This window comes from Ammospiza caudacuta, chromosome Z (assembly GCF_027887145.1).
Source record: "Ammospiza caudacuta isolate bAmmCau1 chromosome Z, bAmmCau1.pri, whole genome shotgun sequence".
In the NCBI taxonomy this organism is placed as follows: domain Eukaryota; kingdom Metazoa; phylum Chordata; class Aves; order Passeriformes; family Passerellidae; genus Ammospiza; species Ammospiza caudacuta.
In genome coordinates this window covers 48693002-48717085 of record NC_080632.1, presented here as the reverse complement: position 1 = coordinate 48717085, position 24084 = coordinate 48693002, and the positions used below count along the sequence as shown (strand labels likewise).

The window sequence follows — 24084 nt, the reverse complement described above, 5'->3', positions numbered from 1 at the left end:
AGCTCCCTCGCAAGATGGAGGTTACTCTGTGTGATGTGTTTAATGTTGCTTTGGATTCAAGAACATTACCAAAACACAAAAAAGCTCTTATTCAGCGGCCTGAATAACTAAAATTATACCAGAAGAGAGCTAAACAGCCATAGCTCCCTGGGTACAGAAAGGAACAAGACCAGCAGAAGCTGAAGCCGTCTCAGGCCATAGCTCATGCAGGGGCAGTGCAGTCCCCAGGAGCCCCCGGGGAAGGCAGCTGCAGACACAGAAGGGGCACAGCCCCACAGCCCCCACAGCATTGGAGGGGCTGTGCCCACGGCCTGGGAGCACTGTGAGCACCAGCCCGGTGAACTGCAACTGCACTGCGGGTGCACAGAGTTTCTCCACTTAATTATTATTTAATCTTTCCTGCAAGTAACAAATACAATCGTGTTGCATCACAAACACCAAACTTTTTGTTAGAGCCCCAAAATATGAAGTTTTTTTACAGACAGAAAGAAAGTCATAGTATCATAGAATATGTTGAGTTGGAAGGAACCTATCAGGACCCCTGAATCTGCTCCTGGCCCTCTGCAAGACACCCCAATAATCCCATCATATGTATTGGAGTGTTGTCCAAACACTTCTTGAACTCTGTCAGGCTTGGTGCTTTTACACCTCCCTGGCAAGCCTGTTCCAGTGTTCACTACCCTCTGGAAAAATTTTCTGATATCCAACCTAAACCTCCCCTGACTCAGCTTCATGCCATTTCCTCAAATCCTTGCACTGGTTGTGAGAGCGATGGGATTGGCACCTGCCCCTTTGCTTCCCCTCACGAGGATGTTGAAGTGAGGTCTCCCCTCAGTGTCTTCCTCTCCAGGCTGAACAAACCAGTGACCTCAGCTGCTCCTCATAAGGCTTCCCCTCCAGATCCTCCACCATCTTCGTGTCCCTCGTTGGGACACTATCTAACATTTGACTAAATTTGATCAATATTGAGCAACGAACCAAGTATTTTTTAATAAAGAAAAGCGACACCTAAGCACGCCTCTTGAAGATCGGTATGAGCTTCGGCAAACGCGGGACGGGCGGTGCCCTACGATCCCGGGCCGCGCCGAGGCGGCTCCCAGCGGGGCGGCGGCTCCCCGGGCCCGGCCGGGCGCGGCGCTGACCCGGCCCCCTCACGGCTCGGGTGGGCTCGGGGCGCGGCGGGCGCGGCCGCGGCGCTCCCGCCCCGCGGGGGCGGTGCTGCTGACGGCGCCAGCCCCTCCGGACCTTCCGCGCCGCTCCCGGCGGGCGCCCGGCCACACGCGGCGGGTCGGGCTTCCCCGCCGGGAGCACCGGGCGGTGCATGGGCGCTTTTCTCCAGCGGGCAGGGTCGCGCTCCCCCCACTCCCCCCGCCGGCTGCGCGAAGGAGAACGGCGGAGCATGCCACCGGCGGGGCGGTTCCGCGGGGACTGACATGCTGCTGAAGGAGGGCAGGCGCCAGCCCCTCCGCCTCTCCCCGCGGTAGCGAAGGCGATGCTGCAGGGCGCTCCCCGGGCTCTCCCGCAGCCGCCAGGCTATCGCCCACAGCTGCCGCGCTCGCTGCCGTGAGCGGCGCGGCTTCGGCCCGGCCGAGGCGACGAGCGGCGCGGGCCCGCACCCGTGCCCGGGGCGGCGGCGGCGGCGGCGGGGAAGGCGCTGCCCGCGCCCGCGGGCGGCTCCGCGCGGCGGATGCGTGTGCATGAGCGCTGCACCGAGCGGGCGCAGGAAGCGCCCCCGCTCCGCCGCCTCCATCTTCCAGGGCAGCAGGACCTCGCCGCACGGCCGCGACAGCGAACGCCGGGGCAGCGGCTCCGATAGCGCCTACCAGATCCAGAGAACCCTGGACGACTGTAAGATGGTGGGTACCCCGGGCGGGCTTGCCGTAGTTTTTTACCTTTTCCGGGCTCTCGCGGCGCAGGCAGCGGTGCCGTTCTTCCCGCCACCTTGGCTATTCCCATCACGTGCAGTTGCACTGTTTTTGAAACCGCAGTCCCCTCCGGGGTGCTGCCCTGCGCCCCAACTCGCCGCGGTTCCAGAGCGGAGCCGAGAGGTTCGAGGAGACCTGAGGGAGCCGGCTGCGGGACAGGGAGCGGAGCCGGTCGCCTGGACAGTCCTGCGGGAGCAGGAGTCCTTGCCCCAGTACACACACAGCAAAGCAGCTGGAGTTGCTTTTTTGGTAGATCCGTCCAAATCTGTCCCCAGGCTTGGGCGCACTGAAGCCTAAACGGGTAAATAGTTGCCTCCAATGAATCGCTGCACTACTTGCTGTCTTGTGCAGCAACCGCATGTTTGTCCTAGTATCCTTCTAAATAAGGAGACCTAGAATTAGAGGCCCTGAAATGCTGTTCCTGATGTATATGGTACCTGTTACCAGTCTTCCCAGAGTAGCTGGTTGCAGTTGTAAAACCTCAGGTGAAACGCCTGTGTCTGTTATTTATGGACTGTCACATTCTGGTATGAGATTTTTCCTCAGTCATATTCAAAATGCTTGGATTCTGACACTTTCCTCCAAATCAGCACCGTATGCCCCCTTTCAGGCTTCCCAGTCAGCCTGACACTGGGCCCCAAAATTACTCCTCTAGCTAGTGACAGATGTAGGAAAAAAATGAAGTCGCTGCTACTTTTCTGGGTAAATCTGTACCTGACTAAAGCTCTGTCCAGTAGCAATGGAGCTGCTACTTCTATTCTGCTGGATTCTGGCAATTTTTTCCCTCTGGTGCTGAAAAATGTGCTGGCAGATTATCAGCTCTGATGCTTCAAGATTAGGAGCCATTCCCAGTGCATGGAGGAACAAAAGCTGCCACAGTAGCTCTATAAATATACCCAACAAGTGGATCTTAGTAGGTTCTGCCTGTTTTCTTATTCTCAATAGCATAATGTTGTTAGTTGCAGAGAAGTTTTTAGAATTGACCGATTAGAAATAAACTATGTTTTATAGATGGACCATCAAGTTGTGATAGGATTTGGGAGGTAAAATCAGTGTGCTTTTTTTTCTTGTTCTGTGTCTTGATTCAGCGACATATGTGTGGTTTTGTTTTCCTGGACAGTGATAAGGTGTCTGGATGAGTCTGATTAAACAGGGGATGTCAGGTGAGAACTGGCAAAATGGTTCTGATGCAACCAGTTACCAGTTACAGGATGCAACATTTTTCTTCCTATTGCAGAATAATCACACTATGATAGTACACAGTACAATTTTTTTTCCTCTCCATTGCCTTCATGCATTCTCTTAAGCTACAGAATGATAAAAGTTGAGGACTTGTTTAGCAAATATTGTGCCTAGGGCTTTGTTTGGTGTGTGCTTTTGGGTTTGTTTGGGATCTGGGTGTGGGAGGGTGCAGATGTATTGAAATGCACTTGGGCTGACTTGCTGCTCCTGAAGCAGAGGAACCTATTTGCTATTCTTAAAATGAAATTTCAGAAAGCATGGTCAAAACTGTTTTTGATACCAGTTCTCAGCTATACAGTTAATTGCAGTGGAATGCATCAAGGGTGTGAATATAACACTGCAGAGGTGACTCGTTTATTTCCTGAGCATGAGAATTTGAGGACTTGACTTTAAAAATTAGTAGCTCTGATAGACTTCAGGTTCTCAGTATGTTTTTGTGTTGGGTATGTTGAACTCCTGGTGGTAATGATGACTGCAGAATTATGAGCAATTACTCTTGTCTGTTTTTATATAGTTTGGAATTGAGGTCAAAACACAGATAAATAAATATTCTGTTCTATTACTCTAATCCTTCCACCCCCGCCACCATGTGGAGCAAATGGTCTTAAATGCATTCTTTCAGAAGACAGCAAATGCTTCGTTTCTTTAAAATATCATTCCATGTGCGTGATCGGTGGAACTAAACAATAATGGTCTTTCCATAACAGTAAAATGATCCATTTATCCAGTAAGATCTGTATGTATCTAGTGGATATTGGATTTCTATGCAGGTTGTAGTGTTTATTTAATGATTTGTTCCTTTTTCCCACATGCACTTTAGAAAAGGTGCTTTCTGGAATTTTAACAGGAAAGTGCCTATCTGGTACATCTTCTCAGTCAGCAACAGCAGATGAGTTTTAAGTCAGAAATCTGGGTTGAAGGGAAGTAACAGAACAGAAATCATTACAAAATAAATTAGCAAAATTGCCAATTTAAAAGCAAATGCTACATTCCAGTCCCTGAACATGCTGTTAATCAGGAAGCAGGAGAAGCAAAGGCAGTAATTTCTGGAGATATTTTCGCCTTTCATGATAGCAAAAAATAACCTCATGCTAGTAATAAAGCAGATGTTTTTTTGTCTGCTTAATATTTAATACTAATAACTCAAACACTTTCAGATATTAAAAGCAGAAACACTACTTTCCTACAGATGAACATTTATAGCTCACAGAAGAAGCAGCTGCCGTGGAGGGTCTAGTTATTTACTGAATCGTGTGCTCTTGATCCTGTGTGCTACGAAATTGTGAGAAGCAAGAACAAGCCCTAGATTGGGCATGTTTTAAAAACATGGATTGTTTTTACCAATGTAGTTAAAAATTCTCATGCATGTAAATTGTTTTTGTTTTTCAGCTTGTCCAGGAGTTCAATACCCAGGTGGCTCTCTATCGGGAGCTGGTCATTTCTATTGGGGATGTCTCAGTCACCTGTCCTTCTCTGCATGCAGAATTGCACAAAACTCGAACCCGAGGATGTGAGATGGCCTATCAGGCTCATCAAAAACTAGCAGCAATTTCTGGGTAGGAGACAACTTATTAAAGCCGTATTCATGTGCTAATCTTTGTTAAGTACTACATAATGCTTTGCCTGAGAGTTTGCATTAACTTATCTTTCTGTTTTAGGCGTAGGGGTGTATGACCACAAATTTTGCAGAATGTCTATATCCTTACAATAGTGCAATTTTTTATCAAATCCTGGTCCCCTCACCAAGAACATATCCTTCTGATTTTACTGGATGCTTTTATGTGAGACAAACAGGATTTTACTGCTTATCACTACAGATCAAGGGGGAAGTCATGCCCTTCAAGGGTGAAGTAGCAATAGCTTTCTGTCCAGTCTTTCATTGAGCATACCTAATTGAATAGTAAGAGACGACTAGCTCAGTTCAACTAGAGACTCAACAAAATTAAACCAAAATCAGGTGCAAACCGGGGGAGTGGGATGCAAAAACTACTCTGAGAACTTCTGTTTATCTTCTACATGTTTTTAAACCCTTGTTTGTGTTGAAATAAGAATGAAAGCTTTGCCAGCATATAATGTTTTAATTTATTCTTTGGTATTACATTATGTACATTCCTTTCCATGGTGACAGAATGTATTATCACATACTTGAGACTATGCCTCAGTGCAAGATCAACCAGCATAAATTGCTGTTTCCTAAAAAATGGGAATTCGTGCAGCTAATTCCATGTGGGTTCTTCACAGTATGGTGACTGGGGCATTTGTATTTATTATGTATCATGTATCATGATATGAGTCATGTCTTTCTGATTACACTTTGTCAGAACTTTCTGCATCTGTCTATCTACCATAAGGTATTTTGCACCACTAGAAAAAGAAAACACCTTCTTTTTTTGTAGCTCTGCCTAATCCCCATTGAATTTCTTTTCATCACTGTAATATATAAAGAAGTCTGTTATAGGCTTGGTCTATAAGGGGAGCCCGAACTAACATACCAAACAGAAGAGGATACTGGTTGGATATTTTAGTAGAGTTGTCACCCTTTTCAAGTAAGACTTTGTGCAAAGTCACTTAAGTTGATTTTGTGACCTCTGATTTGTTCCTCAAACAAATTACGTGCTTTTAAAATACTTAAGTCAGTGGGAACTTTTAATAAACCAGCAATGACAGTACATTGAAAATGTGAAAACAAACAGTAGTGAAATTTATCTTTTTTGCTTTCAGACTCAAAAGAAAAAGTAATATGAACCAAAATAGTACATTTGAATAGCTGAACCTATTTTGTAACTTTAAAATATTTTTAAAACATGCTCGTTTAGAAAGTACATGGGTTTTTTAAGCAATCATTTCGCAACTGGAAGTCTGTCATATGCACAAAGATGTCCTGAAGGTTGTGCAGTTGCCGCGAGATTGACATTTGGCTAATCTAAAACTGTTTTAAATAACTGTGATAATACTGTGATATCCATAACAACTGGTAGGTGTTAGAAACTATCTGGAAATTACTGGTTTGGTTTGACACACAATTTACAGGATATGCTTCGCATCCCCACGCTTCTGTAGCTGAGGAAAGCCATATGAGACATTAACTTTTTTATGTATTTGTGAAGAAAGGTGGAAAATGAAGATTAAAAGAAAGCAAAAAAGAAACAGAAGGAGAGGAGTAATAAATAGTCTTAGAGATTTAGTCTTCATTTCGACAAAAAGACTGATATAGTCTGTATGAAATAGGATCTGGAATAGGAATCTAATTGGATAGAAAGAAGTATCAGGAAGAAAAATGCTTAGGGACGGGAATGCATTAAATCATCCTTAGTACTAGTCAGGAGGGTAGTGTGCTGCTCAGAAACCACTGTTATTCAGCATATGGGATGAAGGCTTACTTAGTTCACTGCTTTAGTTCAAAATGCACAACACTGCACTGGGTAACATGACAAGTTATGTCTTCCAGAGCTTATTAAAGAAGATGTGTTACTTTTCCACCCAGAAATAATAATAGCAAGTAGCTTTTTATGTTACCAGACTATAACATTTCACGAGAGAACAGCATTCTATTAATTAAGGCCATCAGTACTGTTCAGATAGTCTCTAAGTGATCTACCTGAGAGCACTCTTAGAAGTTAGTGTTAGTGTCTTAGGAGAATACTAAGTTCATTTAACTTGTTTGTGCTGTTTTCTTTGGAAAATTAGCAGACACCTTAATGTTATGCTGTTCCTCTTTGAAAATATCAGGATTTCACAGAATCATGGAATTGTTAGGGTTTGAAGGACCTCTGGCGATCATCTGGAAATCACCTAGTCCAGCTCCTCTTGGCACTAGTGCATGTGAGACTCTTAAATACACATCTGACTTGGACAGTAATAAGAATTCCCTTTTGTAATTCATTTATCCTACAAGACTAAGCAAGGTAACAAATGGGAAAGATGCAAAGACTTGGAAATAAAAAAACAAAAGCAAATCCTCTATGCTGGAGAAGGGAGCGCTGGGAAGAAATCTGGAAATTGTAGAAAGGGAAGGAAATGCTGAAGTGGAGATAATGCATTAGAAACTGAGCAGGATAGAAGTCATGAGGACCAAAAAATACATTGGTCATGGACATATCAGTTCTGGAATATTAGACAGACATCAAAGCAGGACAGTGATGTAATGTGAACAAGAAGAGAAGGCTGCAAGTGTACCTGTAGAAAACGGCTACACTGATATGGCAACAAAAGCAGATTCAGCTGTAGAATCAGAGGAAGTGAAAGTCACAGTTATGTTTTAAAAACTGAGAGAAAGAAAGACAAAGGAGATGATGAAAAAGAAATGAAGTAGCAAGGAAACATAAAACGTTATGTAGTCCACACTGGATTAGACCATATCACCCCATCTAGCTCAAACCTGACAGCTGCTGGTAGCAGCGATTTCATTAAAAAATAAGCAAAGATACAAAAAACAGGTTGTGCATGGAACGATGACTTCTCTCGCCAGCACTCAGTAAAGGCTGCATGTGAACAATCAGTATCTGACGAATGTGATTTCTCTAAACATTAAGATCTTTTACTCAAAAAATGCTGAGGTTGAATAAGGACATCTTTGCAGTGTGATGTATTTAAAAACCTATTTACTAATAGAATATTACTGAAAAACGAAATCTCAAATTAAGTCTCCAACTTAATAGGGCCTCAAAGATATTACATCCTCTTCTTTACTTGCTCTGATATCTTTTTCTTATAGAAGTAGTGAGATGTTAGCAGAGGGGAATAAAGATTAGAAATAAAAATAATCTAAATTAAAATATCCCAATTCTAATTAATGGTCGTTTAGGAATTCAAGTCAAAGTAAACCCTCCTTTCGTTGTTGGCTTTCTCAGGACTTTAGGTCGATTCCTGCTCTTACACTAAAAGTTGTTAGTGATTTTTAATGAACTATCTTCTGAAGAAGGTGAGTAAGGTTCAGTCCTTTCATCACATTTTCTTCTATATAATGTAGCAGAAATTAAAGTATTTACATTGTTCATCCTTATAGTATTAGTTGTCATGGTCAAAACTGGAGAAAGTATAGCAACAAGAAAATGAGTCAGCATGATTTTTTCCAGAGAAAAAGAAAGGAAAAAATATTTGTAACAGTAAGAAGATGACAGGAAAAAGATGTGAACCTCTGTTTTGGAAGGGAGTCTGCTTTTTGGAATGATAGAGTGGTGATCTTTTAGAGTTCATCAAATGGGGTTTCATCAGCTGGTTTTATAAGTGGAGTCCACTGAGTCTGGGATGTCAACAGAGAGATAACTCAGAACTGTATTTTAAGATACAGGTCTGCACAACTGTGCACACACTTTTGTAAATGTCCTTACATATTCTCAGGCACTTGATATGCTTACATAATGTGTGCACTTGGCAAACTGAGACCAGAACTGGCAGTGTCTCTGTGACAGTCTGATATATATATATATATGTTGGCAGTGGCTTTTTTCGCATGAAACAAAACTTGTGTGAGAAGCTCGGGGTGCATGGCAATGTACATCTGTGTGAGCATAGCTCTAGAAGTAATTTTTCTGTGTTTTTCTGACTGGTGTTGCAAAGTCCAAAATATAAGGAGGAATAAACCTCTCTCTATACTTGTATCTGCTGGGGCATCAGCTCTGCAGAAGAGCATCTTGGGGGGGTTCTGGTGAACATAAGGTTGAACATGAGCCAGTGCTGTGCCCTTGTGCAAAGAGGGCCAGCAGCCTCCAATGCTGCTTTAGGAAATGTTGCCAGAAGGTTTATGGAGTTCATCATTCCTTTCTGCTCAGGGCTGTTGAGGCCGTGTCTGGAATACTGGGTCCAGCAATGGGCTCCCTAGAAGAAAGGAGGAAAGGACATCCAAATCAGGGTCTAATCAACTACCTTAAAGATGGTTAGGCAGCAACCCACATACAAGGCAAGGCTGCTAGACCTGGGATTATTTAGGTTGGAGAAGAGAGGGCTGGGAGGGGGATGTTATCCATATGCATAAAAACTACCTCATGGAATAGTGTAAAGAAGACTGTCAGACTATTCTCAGTGATACACAGTGATAGGACATCAGGTAAAAATTGAAATACAAAGAAAAATTGATTTAAAATTTTAAATTCCTTTTTTCCTGTGAAGCAGGTAGAATATTGGAACAGGTGCAGTGAGAGGTTCTGGAGGCTCTGTCCTTTGAAATACTGAGAATTCAACTGGTCATGGTCCTCCATAACCCTCTGTAGCTGACACTGCTTTGGTAGGAGGCTTAGGCCAAATTAGTTCTAGATGTCCCTTCCAGCCTGTGATGAAGTCATCGTAAATCTCCTTGGGAAAATTCAAAGAAGGTTTCCTTATTTGATACCCATGTGCATCTGTTACTTTTATTAAGTAGTTTTTAATTTTAAGTACCTCTAAGTTCATGAAAGGTTGAGAAAGTCAGCTAAAAATCACATCCTGATTGCAATCATTTGCACAAAAAGACTATCATAGTCTTGCTTTAAGTTTTTAATTTTATGTAATTTCTACTTTTGTTTTCCTTTTGCCATCTATAGTAGGAATTCTCATGTTTTCAATAAGCACCAAATGGTAATTTTCTCAGAGCTAATTAATATTAGATTGTTTCCTGAGGCTGTTTTAAAACATTCTGCTGACACTCAATTGTGCCAAATTTTTTTATTGAACTGTCTGAATTCTCCCTGAATTACAACCCTACAAAATTATCTGCTTTCTAAAGGACACAAACAAAAAAGATTGCCTCAAATATTTTACACATTAGGTGCGAAGAAGACTGCAGACCTATAAGTTAACGAAAACTGTAATAAGGTAGGCATAAGAGAAATAAATTTAATGGTTTAACTGCATGTGTTAAATAAAGCTCTACTGGCAGCCAGTATTAGCTGAGCAGAAACAAAGCACAGCAACACTTAGCTCAACAGGGAAGAATTTTTATAATGGTGATTCAAAACCAACTTTATACCAGCAGTTAGAGCAACAAACCAGAGGTTTGTCCCACCTAGACACTGATGGAGCAGCATTCATGGAGATCTCTGTGCTTCATGGACATCTTTGCAGTCACTGCCATGTTATTCCTGTCAGTGTGTGTATCAGAAGTGGGGAGAGTGATAATGTTGATCATGGGGTTCTGACTCACAGGCGCTGCTGGCTGAACCCAGCTCTGGGTTGGAGTTGTTAGTGTTGTTTCAACTGCTAGATGAAAGTTTATAAAAAAGGTAAGTGCTTTGCAGAGATTGTAGTATGATAACCAGAATGTGACCTGATTATAGTTAAATATCAAAAGTAATGTTATGATACGTAAGAAAACAAGGGAGGTAGTCAATATGCACTGCAAGAATCAGTACTCTTATATAGTGTAGTACCAGTAGCTTAATGCCCTCTGAAACTTGTGGTTTTTTGCTAAAATGTTGCAGATGTTTTAAATAGTAACAGCTTAAAGTTGTGACCTTAAAAATCCTGTCAAGTAAAAAATATTGAGATCTCCACTTCAGAAAACTCTTGAAAATATAAAACATCATTTTGCTCTCATGGGCTATACTAAAAGCATCTCAGTAGGTTGTTTCAATCCTAGAGCTCACAATTCTTATAATCATTTAATAGTACGTTACTTAGGAAATTGTCCTGATGATGTAACTATGACTGTCTGAAATGGGTGAAGTCAGGGAGAGCTTTGTCTGCCTTCAAAGAAGAGCTTTTCAGGATTACTAAGCCTTCTTATCATATAAAGTCTCATTGTCCCTCAACTTTGACATTCAGCTTCTGTAAAGATTTACTGGAATTTTTTACATGCTTAAAATTTTTTTGTAGTTTTGAGCATATCAGATAATAGAAGAAAATTATTACACTCTTTATTCCACTTTGTCTGGCTGGCATATATTCACTGATTTCTACATCGTGAAGTGATTGCAAATGTAGTACTGTGTATCAGAAACTACACCTGTTACAGTGACTCAAATCCTATTTTGACCAATGGGAGTTCCTGTGCATGGGAATGGGAATGTTTTGATAAACAAGTTCAGATGTGGATAGTTTAATGTGCCCCTTAAGGACCATGTAGTGCATGATAGTGCAGTAGGTATACCATAGCTTAGTCTTTTCACAAGAGGGTAAGATGCACGTGTATTGTTCTGAATAGATTCCTTGTCAAAAATTTTCCCTGAGTATATAATCCACATGCATCTAAAGTGATGGAAAGGGAGAGCAAAAAGATAAAACTATTTTCTGTGTAACTGAGTTAAATTACCTTTGCTTATTAAGAATAAAATATATTTACTCAATTTAAGTTGCAAGTTGAAAATGAAGTTGTTTAAGTCAGGCACCCCAAGTTCGGAAGGCAAATAATGGAAGAAAAACAAGGTTGTTTACAGAGCTAGACCTCTCAAAATAGCTGACCTCTATAGACTGGCATTTTCTTTGTACCTCTGGCTTTGGAGGTGCTTTAATAGATGTTTGGGACTTGAAGATCCAAGGTATTAATATCTCCCTTTATAGATCTGTCTTTCATAACTGCAGGCCAGATTTAGTAAAGGGCAAACAGAACTAAAAGTGGTTTTATTACTCTATTATTTTTCTATGTTCCAAACAGCATTTTGAAAATTCTAGAAGTTCTACATCTGCAGTAACACAGTGTAAGTTAGTTTTGACAAAGTGGAAGAGCTTATAGCAACCTGCTTAATGATAAACCTCACCAGCAGTCAGAAGGACAGCATTCTTGCTTGTGCAGGATCTGACAAGATTGTTCCCAGAGGTGCTGGCAAAGCATCCTCAGAGCCTGACAACTTTGGGTCCTTCACAAAACACGGCGGCCCCTATCACTTCCTTTTAGCCAAAGCTGAAGGTGAGTCAAAACTAATTTCTAGACCACTTGCACCTGTGTCCTAGAAAAGGCATGAAAGTGAGAAAAGGGAAAAGTGAGTGCTAAAAGTAGAACAGACCTTGTCTTTGTCAGTCAGTTATTTGCCCCTTTCTCCCATCTGACACTCAACATATCCATAGCCTCTTCCAGTGCAGTAGTGCCACTGCTGAGACACTCCAGGACTGCCGGGTAAGCCAGACTGCTTGCATGATGGGTCCCTCTAATATCAGGGAAGCCGTGTCCCAGCCCAGCAGCCAGGGAGGCTGCCCTTGCTTGAGGATACTGCTACAAATAGCAGTATTCTCCCTGGCAAACATAAAGCAGTGTAGCTTTTCCTCTGTGACATGACCTGAAGCTGTGAGGTAGTTGTGGGGAATTAGGAGGCACGTTGCCATTGTCTAACCCAGTGGAAAGAGTATTTTGCATGAGGAATCAAAATGATGTTGAGGTCTGCTCTGTACTTGGGCTTCAGCAACGTCATTGCATGTAAACACTGAAAACCATTAGGGAACTTCTTTTGTGGTATTCTAATCCTTGCTCCCATATTTTTTTCCTATGTTTTAAGCAGATAAAGACATAGACACAGGGAAACAGAGAATCAGAACTCAGGGAAAGGCTGACTATTCCTAGTGTTTTATATTTTCAACCTGGCAAACTGTGCATTCATCTGCACAGTACCGTGGCCTAGGATCAGAGTATCCTGCAGATTTAAGGTGGTTTCCCTTCCATTTTAACATGCCCTCTGCATTCATCACTCCCATTGTGGGTTCCTGGAAAGAAATACCAAAAAATAAGATACTACTGTAATTCAAGTCCTTCAATGGACCGTTCTCTGCTGTGCATGAACAGCATTCCACTACAGTTAGATTTTAGAAGGGTTATTTCTCAAACTCATTAATAATGGACTATTCCAATTATAGGTAAGACTATCTGTAGCAATGATTGAAATAACCAACCTGTTTCACATTCCTATTCCGAGGTATACACACCATTATATGAGAAATTTGGGGACTGAATTACATTGGCAGGGTCTCTTCAGAAATGCTGCAGAATCAGAGCTGATCTTTTGCAGAAAATTTGGTTTCTCTGCCAGCAGTCTCTAACTTGATGCCCTTCTCTTGCCCCATTTTGTCCTTTCAGAAGATCTGCTCTCATTGTTGAACATAAAAAGCTTTTTCATACCTTTACTTTGCAAGTGATTTTCTCGGGGAGTTATCAGCCAGAGGATCTAGCAGTTAGGTATATCTCTAGAAACAGGAACTATGAGGATTATGAAAAGCCCACAGAACTTAAGTGTGGACTCTGTTTTGACAGTTGCTGTTACCTCTGCTTCACTTCCGATTTTCTCATGACCTTTTCTCCTTTGTCATTCCTTTCTTCAGTGTTTCTTGCTTTTTTCCCCCATAGCCTGTCTCCAAATAGTAATGAAATGAACATCTGATGTGCTACTGTCACATTAACTATTTGGGAACTTCTCATGGCAGTCTTGAACGTACATATAACAAGCCCCCTGGAATCCAATGATCTTTAGATCTGTGACATTACTGTAGTAAACATGGCTAACAAAAATAATAAATTTTTCAAACTCCTGTGTTTTGGGAAAAGTCTGGAAAATCTCATTCAACCTCTCACTGATGTTGCAGATGAATCACTTATTAAATAGGTGTACCAGTACTTACTATCTCTGAAAAATAATTTTACAGCATATTTGAGTCTTTCAAGGAAAAGCATTGTTTTCAAATCTTCTGTTTTATTATTGCTACAGTAGATATTACATTTTTATCATTGTTTTCATAATTAATTTCTTCTGAAATTGATTTTAAATGTCAATTTGCTGGAATTCTAAGCCCTAACATGTAAAAGCACATAGCAACTCCTGTTGCTATGTCTTGTCATGTCATGTCACAAGTGGAATCAGTTAATAACCTCTTCTTGAGCAAAAATCAGAGTGTTACTAATTTATATCAGTAAATAGTGCTTCACAAGGAAATCTAGAGATAAACTTTAGAAGGTATTTGAAGATGGAAGTGTAGCTGATTATGAGCCTTTCAAGTGATGCTAATTTCTATGCCCACAGAAATTAGGAGTACCAGAGAACCTTGCATGGTTCAAAATTAACGTTAGACCAATCCAAAAAAAAGTTTTCATTTTAGTATTTCTGAAAAAAATAATATACACTTCATACCTATCTTCACAGATGTAAATGAAAGTTGCACTTGTGCTAATCTGTAACCAAGATGGCCGAGAGGAGTGCCTTTGTTGTCCCCACTAGGCCTGCTGCTTTGAGTCTGTTTCAGTAGCATATTTCAGTGTTTCTCTTCTGTAGGTTTCTAATGAAACATAACTAAAGCTAAGAATTTAGTGATGAGTTTTAAGTGCATCTTTCCTGATCATTTTCCTAAATACTGTTCGATTAAGAAATCCCACATGGCTGCAATTTGGGTGATAGACACTGCCTATCTTTGTCCTGTTTAGCTTGGCTTAATATTGTTCTCAGAAATTTCTTCTGATTCTCACTGAATCTTATAAAGCTAATCTATGTTGACAATATGTTCGTATATCTTAAGAGAAATGAAAACATGAGATAATGGAGTTATGCATTAGCAAGGCTTCAGCATGAGCTCTCAGAATTCCACATATACTGGGCTTTTGCTTCTGATTTCTTGCCTCTTTTTTTGTAAGTCTTGGACTGAGAATTGCCGGTTAATGGAAATGCTTTTACTAATGCTCAGTATTTCTCAACATTCTGGAGCACTGCTCTTTAGTTAGAGAGGAACCATTTTGATTCTGTGCCCATCACTGAAATTAGTCAACAACATTGCCAAGTTAATTGTGCAGGGCCATGCAGTTAAGGGCATGTCCTTCTGACAACCCGTGTTTGATCAAGCTCTTTCAAGTGCTTCACTTCCTGCCTAGTCAACTAAGAAAAAACTTTACACTTACTGTGAGCTGCTTGGTACATGGAGGCTTGCTCTAGTGACAGTAGCAAACAGTAACTGCTCTTAACAGCATCATCAGTACCTTGCAAGATCAGTCTCCAGCCATGGGAGATACCAGTTCTGTCAGGCTTCCACTGGAAAAATTCCAACCAGTTTCAACAGGGTGCACAAAATCTGTTGTAATTTTTCTAATTGCTTTGTCACTGTTTCTGAACAATTAAGTAAATAATTGAATCTGGGCATTAAGATCTTGTCTTGACACAGAGCATTAAAGGAAGCATTCCAGTATTACCAGTTAAATGCTGTTTAAATTCATGTTTTAAAGTTAAAATATGCTGAAGTGTTGACTGTTGTTGAATTGAATTTTCTCCTTGGTGGGAATATTTATAGATCTACTTTTACATTTTCCATATAATTTTTAACCATCAGAGAAATAATATACTGAATTATTTGTACATTAACATAGGAGGTCTTCTTTTCTCTTATATTCCATTTTTTATCTTGCTGTTCTTATCTTTCATAAGAATGCTTCCATCATGAACATTTCCTGGCAGGAGATCTCGTGTAAGAATTCAGACACTGGTATATTAAATTCTGTGCTCAAAGTTGTTGAAGAAACTGCTTTCCCATTTCAGAAGAAAACAAGTTTGCATTTATTGTGTGAGCAAAGAGAAGTTGACACTTCATATCTCTGTCTATCATGGCAAGACAGATCATTGCAAATGTACTGCTGGTAACCTTGGCAGCATGGCAAATGGCTGAGTGGCAAAATATTTTAAAGTGTCATGTTTATACAGCAGCTTCCAATTATTTCCAACAGTTCTGGAGTTGTTATTGCGGTGAAACAGCACTATCCACCCATGTGTTTACGAGCCCTCCCAAAAAAAACCCCCAACACCAACAAAGTAGTGTTTGGTACTTGGGAATATTATGACAACTGCAACCACAGTGTGTAAGACTGAGTACAGGGTGAGGCTGTGTGCTGAGGAAGCACTCCCTTCACGCAGAGTGAAGAGTCCCAGTGCACCAAAGTTGTGGATATTCCAAAGTCTGGGCATATAATTTAGCTGCAGACCTACCAAAAGTAGTGTTTGTACATTTTGCATCATTCAAGACTCAGGAACAAGAAGTATGTCTGTGCAGCTGCTAACATACCGTGCTGAATGCCTAAAGGAAGACTTCATGGAGAAATCCTTGTTTCCCAAACAGAAAAAAAGGCTTTTCAAAGAGGGGAAAAAATAAAAGTAACACCAGATCACAAAGTCAAGTGGGGACCAAAGCAGGATGAAAAATCTAAGTGAAAAAATTGCAAAGTGCTTTTTGCTAGAATACTGCTTCCTGAACACATTTTATCAACAGATGGTTTTAAAAATTTCTTTCTCCATATATGAATTTAAATTCAGGAAGCAAATCTATCTCTTTTTTCTTTCTATTTCTATTTTTTTCTTTTTTTTGACACATTCGAGTTTTCTCAGTCTCTCAGCTGTGATTTCTAACTACTCTTACAGATTCGATCTGTGAAGTATCTGGTGAAGCTGTGTCAGATTCTACTGATTCTATAACATAATTTCTTTTTCACTTTGAATACTTCTCTATGGAGGTATTTGAATTTTTCTTTAAAAAATTAGAATATTTCTTAAAAAAAAGATAAAAATACTCTTGAGGTATAAGTATGATATATTCAAGCACTCCTAGCAGCATTTGATACATAAAAAATCCCAAACACCACCTTATTCTGAGCAACCTGGAAATATCTAGTGTATGCACTATTTTCCTTCTAGCTTAGAATTGTAGCAGTCACAGTATTGGTCTATTTCACTAGCAGCCAAAAAAAAAAGGATTACGAAAGTGTATAGATTTTTTCAATAATTGTTAATGCAATATAGCTCTTATCCAAATCACAGTGAAACTTAAAGAACATCCTTCCTTCAGTTTAAATAGTTAACTAATTGATTTGTTATATTTTTGAGAAAAAGCAAATGTGTTATTCCTTGCCTCATCTCTTTTTAACATATTTTCACAACCATTCCAGTTTTCTCATTTTGAAATATGGAAAACCAGAAATCTGAGTTACAAAAACAGATAGCAGGTATCCAGATTACTCTAATGCTTTATGGAATAACTTTTGGAAAAAAAATGTTGAAATTTATATTCAAAGAAGGTGCTAATGACAGAAATAAAATGAAAAAAGGAAGTGTCACAAATCGAGGAATCATCTTGTTTGGTGTCCTGAGAATGGTCAACAGCAGATGGCATCACTTGCCTGCAGCAGAGTTCCTTCTACATCTAGTATGTTTCTAGCCCCTTGTGACCTAGATATCCTACAGCATCAAATACCTGAAGCACCTAACTCTCCTTCAGGCTCTCTGGAAAATTTTACCCTGTTTGTCCACACAGATCAGAACCAATTTCATAAATGACCTCACATCAGATACTAGTTTTCATAAATTTTTTGTACAACTGTTAATCAAAGGAACTAGATGGGCGTGTAGGTATAAATCCATATATATTTTGCAGACTTTTGAAAGGTGGAGTTTATAAATCTTCCATTAACAAACAGTGAGTGATTAAGGGACATTTTAAATAACACAGAAGCTTAACTAAAGTCAAAGGGCAAATCCACGGGCAGCATGACTATCAGCTGCCTGCAGGGAATTTAAAAGAGGCTGGGCTTGAGCCTGTTGGACAGCACAAACTTATCTGTGCCTTCTCTACATTTTTATCAAATTCATTTGAGAACAACTTGTTGATGCTGACAAGGCAGTGTTCCGAATAGGAATTTCCTAGATAAGCTTACAAGTTATTACATATACAGCTAATGTCACTGTCTCCTTCTTGGTTAGCACAGATCTTTTCTGGAAGGTCAGTGTAATGGTTTTGATTTAACTGTTCTTCAGCATTATATAATTTGAGGCTGTGGGATTTTTATTTTTTTTTTGTTCAGCTGAGGCTAAAGCTAACAAGGCTGACTTGAGGGCCCACCCAAAATTTTCTTTCATCTGACTGGTCACCACCTTCTCAACAGCTCTGATAACCTGAAGAGAAAAAGGCCCTGTTCAGCTCATATTTGACTAGTGCGGAAGTCTCCTGGATTTCTCTGAAATAGAAGCAAGGGCCAGACAGCTGAAGGAAGGAAAAATGGGGTTAGGGTGTGGTGGTAAAGCCACGCCTTTTGGGGTTTTTTTTTAATTTTTTGATAACTCAAAAGTGTAAATGAAGACACACATGCAATTTCATTTGGAATTCTGAGTACTTTAAAATGTCCTACTGGGGATTTTAAGCTTAGCTTATCTTTTTTTGAGACAACACCCAAACTCACACCCAGTTGCTTGCTCACTCACTCCTCAGCAGAATATGAGGAGAAGACAGGAAGAAGAGGAATGAGAAAGATTAGGTAGAAATAAAGATAGGCACATCAACTGTCTGTAGCGCAGGCTTGATTTGGGAAATATTATCCTAATTTATTGCCAATTAAAATAATTATTAATTTAAGTAATGGGATGAGAAAAGAAACATCAAGCTAGCACCTCTTCTGCCTGGCTTCCATGCTAAACTTCACTCCAGACTCCTCTACCCACCCCCACCCTCCTGAGCGGTGTAGGTAGGATGGGAATACAGGGTTACAGTCCATAACCAATCTGCTTTGTTTCTCCTTCCTCCTCACACGTCTCCTCAGCTGTAGTGTGGGCTTCTCCACAAGCAGTAGTCCTGTCAGAAAAATCTGCTCTAGCACAGGTTCTCCTGCAGGAACATCCATCTGCTCTGGTGTGCTGCGTGGGCTGCAGAGAAGATCTGCTCTGGCATGGAGACCCTCCTCCTTTCTCTTGCCCTGATACTCCCTCTCGTTTCTTACTCCTTTTTTTCCCCTCACTCATTCTCCTTGTGGCTATTTTTGCTCTTTTTGAAAATAAGTTTTTTGCTCTGCAGAGAGGCTCAGCCGTGTCCTGGCAAGGATCCTTTGCAGAGCTGCAGGAACTGGCTGTGTCCAGCACAGGGAAGACCCTCACCTCATCCCACAATTGGCACCATGTTGCCACCATCACTACCAGAACCTTGCAACTGCATAAAACACATCTGATATTGCCTAGAGGGGAGTTTACATGCAATCTCTTGTTTCATGCTGTTTTCTCATGTACTAAGTGATTTATGATTGCGTTTGTCCTCTAGTGGAGTAGTTTGGATAGTGTTCTGGTAATTTGCCTATTGCCCTTTCTTGAGTTGGTTCAGCCATTGAAACTGATTTCTGAGGGAAGAAGTCTAGAAAATTCTGATCTCTGATTCTGATAATTTCAAACCTTTTTCTTTTTTTAATGTTGTATCTCAATTGTTCTAACATGTAAATATCTAAAATGTTATCAGCCTGGGAGTTAGCAGTGTCTAAAATGTGAGCCACTGCACTGTGGTTTTGTTCTGCTGGTTGTATCATATTCAGATTGACTCCATCAGCCTTATCAGAGTTACGGGAGATTTACACTGTTCTAACAAAACTGAACCTGATCATGTCTTCTGTTACTGCAAGCACTGTTGTAACTGCTTCAAAACAACAATCTGATTTAATAAGAACAGTACTGCAGTCATTTATGGGTCTGCTAGGAAGAACAAGCCCTGCTTTTTTCCTGGCTGGACTGGGTGGGGAATAGCAGTTGTATCACAGTATTACATAAGTACAACAAGTACATAAGAGAACAACAAACCAACACATGACACTGAGACTGACAGCAGTTTGTGTACATTTCTTTTAAAAATAACCCCAGCAAATGGGAGGAACACAAATAAGAATATTTTCCTAGGAACTGCTTAGAAGAAAACACTATTGTTGGACACCTTCTCTACCTATATTCAAAATGAATTCACCAGTTTTTTGTAACCTAAAAATGTATATGGTTACATGAGAAAGAAATAGTCTTTTTAAGATACAAAAGCAGGGGCAGGTTTAGTAGGCTGTTGAACCTGAGCTGTAATCAAAGGGGCTTCTGGTACTTGGTATATGAAGGGATTAAGTGGTATCTCCTCTGCAGTATTTGTCACACTTTGTGTCTGAACAGAAGCACCATGTGTCTGAGGTAAGTTTTGGTTTTCCTCTTTTTCATCCTTTTACTGCTTTGTATTTCTAAACTACAGTGTTTCAGACACTAACTTAAAATACAATCTACAGGGTAGTATTTGTGGACAGTAATTTTTCAAGCCAAGTTACATTATTTTTCAAGGGAGGCGCATATATAGAGCATTAGACAGAATATGACGATTTAATTTTCACTTCTGACTGGACAAATGTTTATTTTCCTTTGGCTTTGAAGATTGACAGACTTCATTAAATGTCTAGATATTTTTTTGGCTTATAGTATTTTGGAACTATTAGTACTTTTATTTGGAGTTAAGCATAGAATTTGTGAAAACAATGCTTTTACAAAAAGGTTTACCAGACCCTTCATATATCTTAGCTACTCTTTTAACCAGAGATAGTACATCTGTCTATATTTTTTGTGTTGTTGATACTTAAAGTAAAATGCTGTTCTGTTGTAAACGTGTGACTAAAAGTCTCGAGTTAGACGGTAATAATTTTTCAGTTTTAGTAGTCTTGTGTTTTGCCTTATTTCACTTAGATTTCACTAATTTTCGTGCAACTGTGAATGTTGGGCACCTGTGGGAATTCAGGCAAATCTCAAGGTGTTTCTCAGTTGTAACCAGCATTTTGGCAGTACAGTAAAATGATCTGTCAACTATTTTGGAGGGAAATTTTTTTTTTAATGAATCTTTTCTCTTTTCCTTTGCATTTAAGAAGGAGCATTTTAGTATTTTCTTCTTTGAATTTTAAAATAACTACCAAAATAGTTTCATTTACCTCTCTTAATGATACTGGGTACTTATATGATTGGTGTAAGAGCTCCCTCTATAGGTTTTATTTTAAATCTCAGTTTAGGAAAATGAAAAGGAAAGGAAATTCCACTTACTGTCAGTGCTTTATAAACATACTCAGTTGAGCAACATTACATGATTTTTAAACAGCAGGATTTTATGAAGAAGAAATTCATATATTTCACCAATGGTAAAGTATAAGAATGTAATGATGTATTGCAAATTTTATAGACTTACTTTTGTTTTTACAAAGAAATTATACTTTCAATAGCAGCCTAATAAACTGTGTAACTTAAGCTACTGTTTTATGAATTTTCAATTTTGTAACTACATTTATACCATCAACAGTGAGTTGCTGGTCTGTGTCTCATGGGCAGGTGCTCAGTGCTGTGCTAGCTTTCATATATCCACGTGCACATAAGCTATTTTATGTCATAGTTCTGTTACAAACACAGTCTAGCATAGCATTGTATAAGATCATGTTATATTTCTCTTGAATAACTTAAGTGGTCTTCAAAAAAAATGAGCTGGACTAACTGAACAGCTGACTTGAGGGAGAATATTAGAAGTTTGCATTAACTTTCCTTTGTATATAAATATTGATTTGGTATATAACTATTAAATAATAGTTGATAATAGTTAATCATAAACATATTGTAACCAGCATTCTGAAATTTATGTCTGTACTAGTCCCCTATTCAGCATTTCTTATGACATGGCATTGTACACACAGAAGTAGAAAAATTGATAATGGTTTAAAAGAAAATGTTAAGCCCTGTACACAGAATTCTGGGATTATAAAATAAATCCTCGTTGGCATTCATATCAGAGCATTTGGCTTTCAGAGATGAAATTGAGGTCTATATACAAACATAGAAGCAAATTATTTGGTTGCAAACTAATGGAATTATTGTGGTCATTATTACAACTAAACGCTAATTAAATAGTTTGAGACAATAGTGAGGATAGTGGGCTGGAAATTATTCTCATTGTATGGCCCGTAGTCCAGTTAGAAATGTTCTATATCCTTGAGAAAACAAGAATGGGTTGGAACATGCATATATTATTGATGTTTCTAGTTCTTACTCTCATACTGTTCATAAATAGAGTTTGCAAATAAAAACCACACTAGATTTATGACAGCAAAAAAAGTCAATTAAAATATCTATTACTATGCTTTTGAATACTCTTCCAAGTTATTTGTAAATAGGAAGCCACTAATAAATCTGAATTGGCTCATGAGTCAAGCATCTTATTTATAATTGCTACCTTCCCAGTCTTCAAAATTAAAAATTCTGTCACTAAGAGCAATAATGTTTAAAAGTTTTCACATTTTTGCTTTATAGGAATTTACCAGCTGCGTAAGGAAAACACTGTTTCCTTACACCTGTGTGCAGACCTTGAAATATTTTTGTCAGTGACAGCTAGAAAGGAACATCGTAAATTATAAATAAACATTGCAAACAATATTCCTATAGTAGCCATGACTTCCAAGAGGGTCTGAGGACTGCTAACTATCTGAAATAGTGCAGAGGAAAATAGAACAGCCATATTTTTGTTTTATCCAAATCTGCTACAAGGAAATTACCTTGTCACAATTTAGCGTCTAATTCTCTTAGGGACAGACTTGTAGTTAAATAATTCTAATGCTCAGGAGAGCTAGACAGATTCAGCTTTTCTTGCATGAGAAAGAGTAGTAGAACTGTATCTCCCAATCAAAAGAGCTCTCATAATTGAACAGAAAAAGGTAATTATTACCATTGCTGGTGGCTTAAATTTTTTGCAGGCCCTACTTTGCACAAGAACATGTATGGGCAAATCCCCTTCAGGTGGAATAGACAAGACAATGGCTTCAGGGCAGAAGAAACCTTGGCCATAGAGAAGTGTTCAGACATCTAGGAAACTTACCATATGTTTGGTGTAATAGACAACAGCAATTGTAACTTATGCTCCAGTAATTTCCTGCGTCTTTGATGACATCTGCTTTGTAATGGATTGGCAGGTGGAACCAATTGTCCTTTGTGTCCTCCAATTCCAGAATAATTTCTCTTCAGTCTTTAGTGTGTTCTGGGGTGGTTTTTTTTTTTTTTTTTTTCTTTTTTAGCTTAATTTTTCTCTTGTTTAAGCATTGTACTGTTTTCCACTTCTATGATTTCAGCCTAAAAAAGTGATACTTAATGCCCGATTTTACAACAAAGCATGAGAATTGGTTCCTAAAATGGAGGTGTAGGATTTCAATTTTTGTTTTCAATATTGTTACTACTTTCCTGAAAAAAGTGTTGTGCATCCCATTCTCCTCACACTGCAATATCCCATCACTACTTTAAATATGGGGGAAAACAAGTTCAGGTAGAATGCATAGAAAGAGTAGGCTAAAACTGACTTGTTTCTATTGTGAGTGTCTTCAAAGTAGTGTTGATCACTTTTGATAGAAGATTTGTAATCTGAACAGGGACTGTTACAGTGGCCTAGTAATCTGCATCTCAAGACCAAGGGTAACTGAAATAGAATGGCAGAAGACGGCTTCAGTCTCACAGAAAATACTTATCCAAAGCATTTAAAGAGAAGATGTCTCAGTCACTTATTTACCCATTTTCTGAAAACAGAGGAGATAATAAGGACATACAGTCTTACCAAAGACAGCTCAAGTTCAGCTAAGCTAAGCCTAGAGTTTTATAGTTCTAATGAATTATTTGTAAATACTGTTAGGTAGAAGAAGTATAATAGTTTGTGAAGCAGATTCTGATGTGAAGCAGATGTGGCTGCTAGCAATAATAAGGAAGTGGATTTTATCGCACTCACATTCTTCTAGTCTCATTCCTAACTACATTTTTCTCTTTCATTGCAGCCCAGAAGATGGTGAAATCCATCCTGAAATCTGTAGACTATATATCCAGTTGCAGTGTTGCTTAGAAATGTACACAACAGAAATGCTAAAGTCCATATGTCTGCTAGGATCGCTGCAGTTTCATCGGAAAGGTACTGGATTGCACAAATATGCAGATGCTTGTTTTAGAAAAAGAACAGTCTTTTGGGGCATGCCTGAATATTCATGAAAGATAAAACACTGTCCTGGTTTTGGGTGAGGTGGAGTTAATTTTTTTCATAGTAGCCATCATGGAGTGATATTTTGGATTTACACTGGAAGCATCATTGATAATACAGGGATTTAGTTATAGTCGTTGTTAAACCCACACGAGGTCAAGAGCCTTTTTGCTCCTCACCCCATCCCACCAGCAAGGATGCTGAGGGGGCCCAAGGACTTGTGAGAGGACACAACCAGGAC

General features: G+C 39.5%; 1 protein-coding gene across 2 annotated transcripts in view; it reads left to right on the top strand.

The window, feature by feature from the left end:
• Nucleotides 1-1624: 1624 nt before the first annotated feature.
• Nucleotides 1625-24084, top strand: part of RGS7BP (regulator of G protein signaling 7 binding protein) — a 33674-nt gene continuing 11214 nt past the window's right edge. Inside the window, exons 1-3 of one of the 2 annotated variants that reach the window (XM_058824032.1) lie at nucleotides 1625-1856; nucleotides 4557-4723; nucleotides 23647-23777. In XM_058824032.1, coding sequence (XP_058680015.1) covers nucleotides 1698-1856; nucleotides 4557-4723; nucleotides 23647-23777 — 457 coding nt within the window. In that variant the 5' untranslated portion in view covers nucleotides 1625-1697. Of the gene's footprint in view, nucleotides 1857-4556; nucleotides 4724-19678; nucleotides 20006-23646; nucleotides 23778-24084 lie in introns of those variants that run through there. The other variant, XM_058824033.1, reaches the window with a different exon arrangement.